The 14,085-nt window shown below is 46.4% G+C and overlaps 1 protein-coding gene across 1 annotated transcript in view; it reads right to left on the bottom strand.

Annotated features, from left to right (window-relative positions):
• Positions 1-7,285: 7,285 nt before the first annotated feature.
• The window catches only part of ARID1A (AT-rich interaction domain 1A), a 1,380,737-nt gene continuing 1,373,937 nt past the window's right edge, over positions 7,286-14,085 (bottom strand). Inside the window, exon 20 of the mRNA XM_069622865.1 lies at positions 7,286-10,298. Coding sequence (XP_069478966.1) covers positions 8,547-10,298 — 1,752 coding nt within the window. The 3' untranslated portion in view covers positions 7,286-8,546. The remainder of the gene's footprint in view (positions 10,299-14,085) is intronic.

Genomic DNA, 14,085 nt, shown 5'->3' with positions numbered 1-14,085 from the left:
ATGTGGATTACATAATTTTGCTTATCCCTAGATTAGGGTGTCTATGTTGTTTCTGCTTCCAGAGTAATTCCACCAGGGGAGTCCTTGCCACAGCCCTGTCTTGTTTTGCCCATATCGGTTGTGGGTTTCCCCCCCATCCATTCCCTCAGGACCTTTAACTGCGCAGCTTGGTAATACTTTTTAAAGTGGGGGAGCGCCATCCCCCCTTCCCTGATTGGTGCTGTGAGGGTGGCCCTGGCTAGTCTCAGGGTCTTTCCTCTCCATATAAATGTGAAGGTAGCCTTGGAGAGCGATTTGAAGAAGGTGTGTGGGACTCCCACCGGGAGAGCCTGAAAGAAGAATATCATCTTTGGGAGAGTGGTCATCTTGACCGATTGTATCCGGCCCCACCAGGATGTGTGTAGTGGGTTCCATCTTTCTAGATCCCTGCGTATGTCTGCTAGGAGTTGCGGGTAATTTTCCCCATATACGTGCTCCATCTTTTGGGTTATTCAAATCCCCAGGTATTTTATGCTTTTCCCGCCAATTTTTAGATCCAGTAGGTTAGCTGCCCTTACTATCTTCTCCTCGTCTCCCGCCAGAATCAGGATTTCTGACAGTTTCCTATTCATTTTCAGTCCTGAAATGCTCCCAAATTCCTCTAATTCCTTCACCACTGCCTGTAAAGTTGCCTCTGGATCTTCCATGGCTATCAGTATGTCATCTGCGTATGCTATTACTTTATGCTGTGTTCCTGCCATTGCAATCCCTTTAATGTGTGCAGTCTCCCTTATTTTTATTAAGAATGGTTTCAGGAATATGGCGTACAAAAGTGGGGATAGTGGGCAGCCCTGTTTCGTACCCCTAGATATTAGAATCCTATCCGTAACCTCTCCATTGATTGCTACCCTACTTGATGGGGAGTTGTAGTTCGCCCTTACCATGGCTATATATTGTTCCCCAAATCCCATGTGGGTTAGGATTCTTAATAGCATTGACCATTCTACCTGGTCAAATGCCTTCTCGGCATCTACAGCGAGTATTAACGCTGGGGTATGTGTTATGCCTGTTTTTTCCGGATCTTTCCCTGGTTTATGGAAGACTAACACCTTCGCCTCATTCATTGTGGGAGTCACATTGGCGCTATCTTTGAATGTGTTTAGGAGCTTAGTGAGGGTTGGGGATATCTGTTCCACATACGTTTTATAGAAAGGGGCTGAGAATCCGTCCGGACCCGGTGCTTTATTTACCGGGAGATCTGCTATTGTTTTTTTAACTTCCTCTTCCCTGATTGGATTGTCTAGGGCTTGTCTATCCTGTTCTGTGATTCGCAGTATGGGGAGGTCTTTCAGATATGTGTCTTGTGCCTCTGCATCTGGGGAGTCTGAGGATTATAACTTTTGATAGTATTCTCTAAACGCCCCTCCTATATCCTGCGTTCTAGTCTGTAATTCCCCTTTGGAGTTTTGTATGGCTTTAATCGTTAGTTCTTTCTGCTTTGTGCGGAGTTGTCTCGCCAGGAGTCTATCTGCTTTATTAGCTTTTATATAGTATCTGTCTCAAGTACAGTAGTTTTTCTGCTCCTTTTGAGCGCAGTTGCTCCAATTGGCCCTGCATATGTTTCAGTGCTTTCTTGTTGGCAATAGTGGGGTGGGTCAGAATTTCCTCATAGCTCCGCTATGGACTTTTCCAGTTCCTTTTCCCACATATATCTTTGCTTTTCCTTCGTACTTTTCAGGGCTATGATCCTCCCTCTCAGTACAGCTTTAAACGCATCCCAAGTTGTGGCCATGGAGACCTTTCCGGTGTCGTTTTGTGCAAAGTATTCTTCGATCATTTCTTTTATTGATTCCCGTTATCGGATCTTGGATTATGTCCAGGGGTAATCTCCACCTCCACAGGCCATTCGATTTCCCCTGTAAGTTTATGTCAAGCCACAGCGGAGCATGGTCCGAAAGTGCTATCGCTCCCAGTTCTATCCCTTGTATCCTTCCCAATAGACCCATCGAGGCCCAGAAATAGTCGATCCTTGACATGGAATTGTGGACATGCGAGAAGTATGTGTACCCCTTTCGTTCCCTCGACACATCGTTTAGGGCCAAGTGGTCCATCTGCTGTTTGAGGTGTTTTGATGGTGCTCCCTGACCCTGGGCATTGCCTGCACTCCCGTCTAAAGATGGGTTCCATGCCATGTTGAGGTCACCTCCTAATATCACCTCCCCCCTCGCAAAGCCTTCTAGTTTTCCCAGTACTTCTCTAAGGAAGCCATCTTGCCCCTGATTTGGAGCATAAATCGATACTAGGGTAATGCGATAACCATGGATGTCCACATTAGCCAGAATATATCTCCCTTCATCATCTGCGAGAATATCCACCAGACTGGCCTCTCCCTTCCCTTACCGGAATTAGCACCCCCGCTTTTTTCTCTGCTGTTGCCTGCGCCCAGATTTTATACCCTCTAATGCGAGTTTCCTGCTTATCCCTCGTCCTGATATGGGTCTCCTGAAGTAGTAAAATGTCTGCCTTCTCCCCTTTCAGCTGTTTCTCCAGCTTCACCCTTTTCGTTGGATGGTTTATGCCTCTCACGCTATAGCTTAAAATGCGTATCTTCCCCATTTTCTACGTGTTCATGCCAAATGTTCTAGTCCCCATGCGTGCCCTGTGTGGTTTATGCCCGCCCCATTTCCCCCCACCCTTCCCCCCTTAACTGCCTCCCCCCGCAACAAGCAACATTAAACCAAACATTTTGCCCACGAGTTGGGCGAGGGTTCCTAATGACACTAGGGCGTTGCACCCATTGCTCCCTGCCCATCTTATCCTCGGGGGTCAAGTTCGTAGAGAATTCTAAACCCCACATTTCCATCCTCTCCAGTACGATTCCAAGCCCGTGGGCCCTTCCCGGACCGCCTTCCCATGATAAGTGGCTGTTCATATCTCCCCGCTCACCCTCTTCGTGAGCCAAGAGTTATCATTTCCCCTTCTTCTAGGTCTCAGTGTTCAATTTCATCTCTTTTCCGTCCATTATTTCCTGCGATTCTCTCTTCCTGGGTTTGTTCTTCTCTGCTTGACTGTTTCCCAGCCTCTCGGCTTTCTCAAATTTCCTCCCCCCGATCTGGCTTCCTCCGAATCCGCCTCCTCTTCCTGCAGGCCCATCATGCTAAGGCCTTCTTCCCATGTGGTAGCTCTTCTTTGCTTCCCTTCCCAGGTGAATAGCAGCGCAAAAGGGATGGTCCACTTGTAGCAGATTTGTTTTGCTACCAACGCCTTTACTGGGGGGCCCATAGCTCTCCTTTTTTGTAGTGTCACCAGGGCGAGGTCCTGATATAATTGTATATCTTGCCCATTCATTCTGATGTGTTCCATTTCTCTCGCCCTCCTCAATATCTGTTCTTTCTGTGGGTATGATGAGAGCCGCCAGGAGGTCCCTAGGTCTTTCTCCAGTTGCTCGTGACCTCTTCGGCCCTACCCTGTGGACCGTCTATTCCAATTCCGTCCGTATCTTTAGCATCCAGGACATCTCTGAAGACTTCCATCACTGCGAGTTTCAGGTCCCCATCTAGAACGGTCTCCGCCATATTTTTGATGCGAATATTAGATCGTCGAGAACGATTTTCTAAATCTTCGCACTGGATTTCCAGGTTGTGGGTAAGTCTTACTAAGTGCTCGTGAGTTTCACTGAGTTGTGTAGTATCTTCCTCCACCTGTTGAACTGATCTCTCCATTATGTCCGTTCTCTCCTCTAGTTTGGCCATGTCTATTTTCAAGTCCTGCACCGCCTGCTTCATGTCGTCCTTCATCGTGCTGAATTGTTCCTGCACCGTGGACATGAATTTTTCTTGCAAGTCCTGGAACCATGTCTGCATGTCTTCTCTCGTGGGTGGCTGTTGGTGGTGGGTGGGTCCTCCCCTTCTGAGAGTCCTCATGTGGTTGATTTCTGTTTTGTGTCATTCCTTCACTCGACCACATTTGTAAAATGTTTGCGTCTTGCTTGGAAGGTTGTGGCGTTTGTTGCGTGGTGTTGCCTTTCCCTTTGGCTCTTGACATAGTACAATGCTTTTCTGGGACGTTCCTGGACTTATCAGCTCTATCCTTGGTCCTGGGGAACCTATTTGCCTGTTTTACCTTCCTCTGTTTTGGTCCCTCTGGGTTATATTCTCTTTCCTATCCCCTAATGAGTAAGGGGTAGTCGAGTCTGAGCTTGCTGGAGCCGCCGTCTTGCGCCTATAGTGATTGGGGTGCTCCTGACCGACACTATAGTGGGATGTGTCCGCGTTCTCGAGGGGGGGGAAGGAAGCCCCTCTCTGTCTCCTTCACTCAAGTGTCCGATTCCCCCCACTCCTAATGGTGGTTCTGCCCCCCCTTGATGAGCCTCCCACTGGTATCTGGCCTGCTTTTGATGAGCTTGTGTTGATGTATTGCTCCAGCCACTTGCCTCGTTTACCTTCTAATGTTGGAAGTCCTTATGAGTCTCAACCTCCCAGGGTGTCCCCGTGACATGAGGCTGAGCTGAGTCTCTCCTGGGGGTTCGCTTCGTCCCCCTCCGTTCACTCTCCTCTTCTAACGCGGGATCGGCACCAGAGTCCCTCCCATCCGGACTCACCTCTTGCGCGTGGGAGCCCGCGGAGCCGTGGAAGTCGCAGGGCGGCCCCCGCTCAGGGATCCGAGCGGTCCGCCCCGCGTGCCGGCGCCCTAGGAGCCTCGCCGGTGCCCACAGCCTTCCGCCTGTGTGGGCCCCCCGAAGTTGCGGTCTCCTGTTCTTGCAATCCCGCGCCGCCCGCGTTCCCCGCCCGCCGACACCATTCACCACCGGCGGGCGGAGGCGCGTTCCTTCTCCGGTCTCCCCGCGGACACCGGAATCGGGGGGCTCCGGTCCTTCGTGGCGCGGGAGGGGGGTCCCCGAGTCCCTCCACTCTGGGTGAGTTTCTCCACGGCCTCTCTGCTGCTCCAGCGCTCGCCTCAGTTCTGCTGTGGGGGAGGTCGCGATGTCTCTCCCGCTTCAGTTTCTGCGAAGACCACTGTTCTCGTCGGGCGCCGACACCACCCGGGGGCGGGGGTCCCCTATGCTGCGTGGGCGATCCGCCGATGCTGGCCACTTATGCTGCTAGATCTTTGCTAGTTTGCACGGCGGTCCGGGCGGAGCGCAGTTCAGATGCGACTCCTCACCACGGCGGCCATCTTGGAATAGGTCACAGCATGTGATTCTAAGCAGAATCACAAGCATCAGAAAACTGTGTTATCCTAAAATAAGTTAAGTGTTACTGCTTCCCTTAGTCTGTGAACTGAAAAGCAACTGTAATTGAAGGTCAAACTCCCCTAGAATTATCCTGAATCAGAATTATAGGTTTATACTGTTCCGAATATCTGTGTTTCACTAGATCAAAAAAGTATATTGTCCAGTTGATAGGACTGATTTCTTGCTGAGCGTCACGGTACAACTGAAAGGGACTACTACCCTTGTATTACTGAAAGTAATCTACAAGTATCTAATAGTTTTGATTTCCTTAGAACTCCTGTTAGGTGTTACAAATAAGGATATATGCTTTGGTCTGTGTACCTTCAAGGATAGGGTTGTGTTTTTGTATAATGTGTTTATATGATCTGTGATAGTACTCATTTCCCCCCCAAGATTTATTTGGCCCTACTTGTAAAAATAAATGGTTTATTTAAATAACATACATGGTGTTTCAGTGTTTCTTTGGACCTAGCTTTGTAATAGCTGCTGTGTATTACAACTTCATTTGTACTGATTCTACAGCCCTCTCTCCCTCCTAAGATAAGCCTGGCTGCTTGGTCTACGCTACCATGAACTCAGATGGTACAGCCTTATACTAAGAGTAGAGTCTTGTACTGTCTCAGTTTAATGGTTTTACTAAGCCCTTAGTTGGACTTCAGAAAAACTGTCCTAACAGATATATAAATCTGGAGAAACCTCAAACTGCGGCTTGGACAGTTTAAAAGTGGTCTGTATTTTTTTCTTGAGTGCCATTGGCGTTGGGGGCTCGAGACCATAAATCCACAAAAATGATTTGCAGCATTCACCTATAACATGTCCTGTTAATCTGAAAGGTCGCAATCTCAACTCTGCTGGAGATGCAGAGGTTTCTTTTGTTCTACCACTAGGACTGTTGAATGGCAAAAAACCAACCTGAGGGTGTGAAGACTTGAAGCACTGTGGGTAGCCTGTACAAGTATTGCAGCGGTAATGTTACAGAACACCCCTGTTGATGCCCATCTTTTACTTTCAGTCAACAGGCTGTAGTACTGTGGACAAACTAGTAAATGGTTGTCTATGCAACGCATGCAAAACAAAAACAGATTGTGAGCGCCATAAATACACCCATCCCCTCAGACAGGTGCATTATAGAGTACTTTTCTCATCTGACCTACAACAATAGTTCTGATCAGTGTTCAGAATAAGAAGTTAGGAACACATTAAGAAGGACAAATACAGACCTGGCAGAGTTACAAACTGTGTTTCTGACTGTCACTGTCTTGGTTTGGAAAGGAAAGCTCAGATAGTTTTGGCACTGGGATTGCAATCACCTCTCACATCACCTTTTTCATGAGGCCCATTGACACTGGGTGTTTGAGACCATAACGCCACAAAAATGGTATGCAGCACTCTCCCACAACCTGTCCTGTTAATATGCAGGATCGAAACCCCAATTTAACTGCAGATACAGATTTTTTTTTTGCGCCACCACTATGACAGTTGAATGGCAAAAAAAAACCTGTGGGTGTTGAGACTTGAAGGACTCTGGGCAGCATGTATATGCATTGCTGTGGTAATGTTACAGAACACCCCTGTTGATGCCCATCGTTTACTTTCAAACAGTTGTAACACTCTGGACAACCTAGCAGATGGTAATCTATGCATAGCACGTAAAACAAAAACAGATTGTGAGCCCCAGAAATATACAATCCCCTTGAGGTTTATCACACTAAACTCATATTTACAAGCCCAGAAATACACCAATAACCTCAGACATGTGCATTTTAGAGTACTTTTCTAATCTGACCTATAACAATATTTATGATCAGTGTTCAAAATAAGGAGTAAGGGACAAGTTCAATAGGACAAGTGCTCCGTAATACAGACCTGGAACAGTTACAGTGTTTGTGACAGCCCCTTTTGTCTTGGTTTGGAAGGGAAAGCTCAGATTGTATTTGGCACTGGGACAGCCATCACCTTGTGTATAGGGTCTGCAACATGAGACGCCGAACATCTGCGATTGCCCATCGCAGGAAATGGTGATTAAAGTGCAAGACACTGTTCCATATTTATGTGAAAATAAAAATCCTTACAAACATCTTACCAAGATTTAATGTACATTTATTCTTAACACGTGGAACATATAGTATAAAGATTTTCATACTGAATAAATGATATTCATTAAGCCAAAAAAGGAAAAAAGGGAAGAATTTACAGCAAGTTTTTAGCTACATCGTTTGAAATACAAATATGCCGAGTTTATCACTGAAAAATCGCCATTGTGTTTCTTCATCAGGTACTTCAACGGAACCTAGAACTGTCACACCTCGATAAGAAAAAAACAAAACAAAAAAAAAATAAACAGGAAAATATATATAAGTTGATTGGCTGCCTCGCCAGCAAAGACTTTATACACAAGGAGACCTGTACAGCTCCCTCCAGGGCGAGAGGATGTCTGGAGAGATTAAATAATTGCAGGTCTTCAACTCTAACTCGTCGTACTATAAAGGGGCAAGAGGAGGTTTGGGAGAAAACTGCCAGGGACCGACACTGGGGGAGGTATGTGCAATGTACAACGTAGTAATATATACACACAAGGCAGCGCTCGGCTGCAGTTAAAGGTTAAAACCAGGTCAGAGGTGCTGTTCGTACAAACGAGAAGGAAGAGCGAGGTCAGGGTGTTGTAGGTTCTCACACATGATGCTTTGGGGGAAAAGCTTTTTTTTCTCCTCAACATTAAACTAAAAACTTTTTTAAAAAACTACAGCTTGCTGCAGGTCCAGCGTTTATTCAGGTTTCAACATTACTACATGATGTTTTACAGTTTAAGGTGTACAGCACAAAGTTCTACAGTCTACTGTACAGGCCTCCATCAGACAAGGGCTGTTCACAACTGCTAAGTTCTTGGTTCCTGTAAGATTGTGAATGTACAACGACAAACCACACAGAGTTCAGAGGTCACACTTGCCCCTAAATGTTTTATACCATTTAAAAAGTTATGAAATTAGTGCCCTCCTCCGTGGTTAAAAGGGCGACGCAAGTGTGTCCTTCCCCAAACTCACTGTAAACAGTAACTTTGGTTAAAATAAAAAACCCATTGTCTATGTAGTCAGAACGTTGTCTCCTTGGAGGGGGTAGAGGGCACGCTTGGAAGTGAGGCTGTGGGACTTAAGGATGGAGAGAAAGAGGTGAGTTGGTGTGTCAATCCCCAAGGAGATGCAGGACAGCACAGGGCAGACCGTGGATTCTGAGGTCATTTTGCATAAATAAAGGGCAACAGTCAGTTTGTTCTCTCCCAAGATGTCCACTCACGCGCACACACACAGGGATAGGGGGGTCAGGCATCCCACGGCTGTCATGACTGGCCTATTAAAAACAGTACATCACAAATGACTTGCGATACCAAAGAGTTCATCAAAGGCGACACAGAGATGTCCAACAGGCGCGATTCATATAAGGTGAACTCAGAGTGGTTCTCATCCACCTTGGCCATTGCAAGCAGAGCCCTCGCAGCCCGACGCATCATGTCCATGCTCGTTGTTTCGAAGGGGGGGTTCTGCATGTGCAGTACACTGGCCTGGCTCTGCTGGAACTGAGTGGCTGCCAGACCGTCCTCCAGAAAGCTCAACAGGTTGCCAATGCTGCCTTTTTGTACAGCAATTGCACGTGCTGCTATGCTATCACCCTGTGCCAAGTTGGCAAGAAGTACCACAGCCATTTCCCGACAAACATGATTTTTTCGGTCACTCAGGAAACGCACGAGCATGCTATAGAGCTTATCCAGGCGGCTGAAAGGAGGTGTTGCAAGAATCAAGTCTACATTGCTATCCTGGATGCTGAGCTTACTGAGAGTTTCCAAGACAAGTCTTTGAGGGGAGAGGACTGCGTTGGGACCCAGAGCAAAAAAAGGGTCCTGGGCCTCAGCTGATGGGCACACAGCCCAATGAAGTAGCCCATTCAGTATGGGCAGGCAAATGCTCTCTGGATACGGGGAGAGGTCCAGCTGGCCAGAGATGTTAGCCAAAGTGACAAGAGTGTTCTCTCGTAACATCTCCAAGCAGTCCCACCACCACTCAACCTTGTTACAGCTCACCCCTTGGTCCTGCTCCTCCTCTTTCTCGTAGGTCAGTGGTGCCTGTTTGCGTTCAGGGTGCTTGTGGTACAGTAGAATCAATTTTCCAAGAAGCAAGAGCAGCCCTGGGTGCTTGGACATTTCAAAATCATTTCCGGGCACAAAAGATAAACTCCTGATTATGTTGGACACACACACACAACGTTTGGCCAGAGAGTCTTGCCAGTCCAGTAAGGTGCAAAGTGGTGTTTCGTCTTTGCTGTGAGGCTCATCCTCCAGAATCGTAAGGTTCCGGTTGACCTGCACTGCATTCCGACCAAAGGGGAACTTGTTGCTTTCCTTGGCTGCTTCTGTGCTCTTGACCCCTTCCTCAGTCAGGGATCCTGGGCGTGCAGAAAGTACATCATCCATTGTGGCAATTACACTTTTCTCAACAGGTCGGTCCACAGTGACAGGTTCAACACAATCTTTATTCCCTGGGTTACTTTCAGCATCTGGACATTTTTGGGAGATGGGGTTGGGGGAAGTGCTTTTCTGAGCAGATGCAATCTCCAATTTGCTCTCAAAGTGTGTTTGGATATGTTCAGTGGTGTCCCCACCACCTATTTGCCAGTGCAACAGACCACTGTCAAACTCCTGCACACGACCCAGCTTAGCAGAATAATCCACGACAAACATGTCATTTTTGTCAACAATCTTTACGGGGAGCTTGTCAAATTTACTGGCTTGCTTCAAATTTTCCTCTGTGTCATCCAATGGCACTCTATTCTTCTCTGAAAAGGCCATCTCCTCGACATTCTCCTCATCATCATTGCAGAGAAGATTCTCTACCTCTGCCCTGATTCTGGCCCTTTGCTGCTGTTCGCGTTCCTCTTCCTCTTCTGATGGCGAGGGGCTGCCAGCCAGGCGTAACCTTTCAGCATCCAATAATGTTTTCTGTGCAGGGTCTCCCACTTCATACTCCTTTAAGATTCCAAAGATCTCGATTAGGCATCGACGGAAGTATTCCACCAATAGCTCCAACAACCCCGGCAGCTGAAAAAGAAAGAACAGCGCAATTAGTGATCCCACCAGTGCACAAGCATGTGGGGGCAACGGAAACAATGTGTATGGGACGAAGGCGGGTGAAAGGATGGAATGAGGGAAGCAGTGGGAGGTGGGGGGCTACAGGCAGAAGAGATTGAGAAAGGCAAATGAGGATGGCACAAGAATTTAGAGAAGAGAGTAATCAGTAAGAAAGAAAGGACGGGATGGAGTACAGGACACAAGCAGCAAAGAATTGAGGGAACAAAAAGCAAAGGAGAGGGAAGGGGGCAGAATGTAATCCAATAGTCAATGGTAGCAAGTATAGGGAAGTACGAGAACAGACTGAGGAATGGTCATTCAAGTAGCATAGAAGAATTACAGCAAGTGAAGAGAATATGGAGCCTTTGGAATCCAATTAGATAGTGTTGCAAGTTTTTTGGACAAAGAGACAAGTGTGTCAATGGTAAAAGGCAGCAGAAGGTACATGATGGAATTGGAGAACTGCTGGAGTAAACATTTGGGAAAAGAGGAAACATGATGAAAAAGAGGATGGCACATGCCCATCTTGAACCAAGCAGGATCTGTTGGTGAGATGGAGATCGTTTTTCTGACTTGTTTATCTTGACCTAAGTTGATAACTTTACAGACCGGCAAAATGGTCAGTGGTGAATAGCCATGCCAGCACAGTATACTCCGTTTGCTTTCAATGAAGACTACATACATCTGTCTACAAGGATGTAGCCTGGGTCTACCAGCACCTAGTAGGTGGGCACCTGTTCAAAGGAAGCCATCTCGCAAGGAAACTCTGCAGGAGCCCTTCATTCTACACAGGGTGCCTAATTAACAAATACCAGCCCTAATGCTATCCCCATGTTTTCAATCGTTGGCAGTGAAAAAGAAGGTACATTTTACTTATGTGCAGTAGTATTTTGGAAGGTTGAACCAGGTTTTGAATCGCATTGTATGCACAAGCCTCTATCTAGTAGTTGGCCCAGATGGTTATACTTGATTTACTAGATTTTGAAGTAGATAACGTTATAGGAGTAACTGGATAACGGGACAAAGTCAATGTTTTTCCCCATTATGCTTCCTCAAATAGAAGCCATCTTCAGATTCAAATTTGATGCCATCTTGAGTAGTCACATATGTATGGAAGGAAAACGTGAATTACCTGTAACAGTACTTTTGTAGTTTGCCCATGTTCAATGTTAACATGCTGTACATAGGCAGCCGTCTAGTGATATATCCTGAATATTATAACTAGTTTACCAAATCTAGAAATGGGCATTGATATGGGTGTATGTATGACTGGATGGCATATGAAGTGGATGCCTATTCCATCTCTGTCCCATGAGTGGATAGCATCTGTGCATTGAATATCTAGACATGTACGTTTAACTTGTTACTACTAGCCTCTGATAAGCCTATTTTAGGTAGTAACATTTTTCATTTTTGTGTGTACCCCATGAAAACAAAACAATGAAATGTTTACCTCCCATTAACCAATAATAACATGGTATTCATATGTTTCAACAGAACCCCCCCCCCCCAACAACCACCAACCTTTTTTGTATTGACTTCTGTACTCCATTTAATTGACTTGTCAATATTGTAACTTGCAGATTTAAAAATGTGGCACCATTCCCAGGGAGGTTGGACGGGTCACATGTGAATCTATAAGTGAAAACATATCGGTACAGGTAAGGAATAAGTTACTTACCCGTAACGCCTGCTCAAGAACAATGGTCTCCTTCATAGATTCATATGCAGTGAATATTCCCTGTCGTTGAGCTGGGACTCCTCAGTAACTTAGAGCAGTTTAAATGTAAACAAACTTTCAGTAACTTTTGTGCTCTGTAATAGTCACTTTTGTGTCAAACCGCCCACAGCCAATTAGCAAGACTCCATTATCTACGCTGCTGTTGCCCATCTTCAGATTTTTGAAAATCGACGTGAGCGGCAGTATGAGCCAAAGAAGAGCCAGCAGGGCAGCGGGAGGGTCGAATATGAATCTATGAAAGATACCAACGCTGGTAAGTAACGTATTACTTCTCCAGCATTGGATCTTTTATAGATTCACATGCTGTGAATAGATTACAAAGCAATATATAACCACGAGAAAAGGGAGGAGGCAAGCTCAAGTAGCAAAACGTACCACTAGAGACCAACTAACCTCACCCAAACAGGTTCTCAAGAATAGACTGGCCAGCTTTCGACTGCCACAGAATCCCCATCGACACAGTAGAACTTGGTAAATCTGTGTACCAATCTCCATGTGGTTGCTCTGCAGATGTCTAGCATCGGGATCCCAGAGAAGCCGTGGTGACTGTCACAGCCCTGGTGGAGTGTGCGCTGGGCCTGCCAGAAAGAGGCTTGCTAGCCTGCTGGTGGCTGAAGGAGATGCATGCAGAGATCCATATGGAAATGGAAGGCTTGGATAGACACTTTCCCGCGACAGAGGGACCAAATGTCACAAAAAGCTGACAAGTGTGAAGGAGGCTCCTGTTATGGGCGATGTAATACTTAAGAGCACGGACTGGGTCTAACGAGTGCAATGAAAGCTCAGCTGGTTAAGAAGGCGAGCCGAATAACACTTGCAATACAAAAGGTTAATTGAGGTGAAACGTGGACAGCACTTTAGGCATAAACGGTTAGGTAAGTGCGCAAGATAACTTTGCATGGGTGAAGTCAGGTAAGGGGCCTTAACGGAAAATGCCTGGATTTCACCAACCTGCCTGGCAAAAGTTATGGCCACTAAAAACGTAGACTTCCAGGAGAGATGCTTGAGGGAAGCCTTGTGCATAGGCTCAAAGGGTGGTGTGATGAGCCTGGAAAGAATAACGTTAAGCTCCCAAGCTGGAGGTGGACGCTGGACAGGCGGAAAATATCTGAAAAGGCCTCTTAAAAAAAAATGTCCTTCACTAACCTGTAAGACAAGAAAGAAGGAGTGCAAGGCAAGCAATTGTATCTGGAGATGGCGGCCAAGTGCATCTTAATGGAGCAGTGAGTCAAACCTACTTGAACCAGGGACAACAAATATGGAAGAATATCCTGCGTTGGTTCGGGGTCGCAGCCTATGTCTTCTGCACCAGATTGCAAACCGTTTCCACTTGCTTTGTGACAAAGTGGATGGAGCCCAGGCCCGAGCTACGTCTTGGCAGTCTTGCAGTACCAGGATTGACCCAAACTCTAGGAACATGTGAGCCAGGTTGTCAGATTGCGTGAGGCCGGATTGTGATAAAGCACAGCTCCCTGGTACCTAGACAGATTGTGGTGTGGATACATCCTGATCTGAGTTACCAAGGCGAGTGCGAACAGTACTGAATACCAAAACTGTATCGGCCACGCAGGGGGCCACCAATATCCGCTTGCACTGATACGGTCTGAAGAAGTTGATCACTTGAGGCACCAGTGGGATGGATGGGAACACATACAGGAACTTCCCTTCCCATGGAAACGAAAAGGCATCCCCGTTAGGTAGGAATTGATGTAGCAACACTGTGTGGGACTACACAACACTTATATGCTTGGTATTATGTAACCCACCTTTTGGTATAGGTCTGTACTACACAAGTTGGTAGTGTAACTGAGCAGTCAGGCCTATCTCAAGAGGGGTAAATTTAAGTTGTAGCAATGAAATTTGCACATACAATTAACACTTACAATCAAGGTTTCAGTTATAGTTATTTAACATCAGTTTTTAAATAAGCATTCTTTAAAAAAGGCAAGATAGGTAACACTGCAAATATACTTCAAAAATGTTTCTGAATCAAACAAGTTAGTGGATACTCTTTGG

The sequence above is a fragment of the Ambystoma mexicanum genome, chromosome 11 (assembly GCF_040938575.1).
Source record: "Ambystoma mexicanum isolate Mex_15411 chromosome 11, UKY_AmexF1_1, whole genome shotgun sequence".
Taxonomy (NCBI): domain Eukaryota; kingdom Metazoa; phylum Chordata; class Amphibia; order Caudata; family Ambystomatidae; genus Ambystoma; species Ambystoma mexicanum.
The sequence above is the reverse complement of the archived record's forward strand: the minus strand, read 5'-3'. Positions and strand labels throughout refer to the sequence as shown.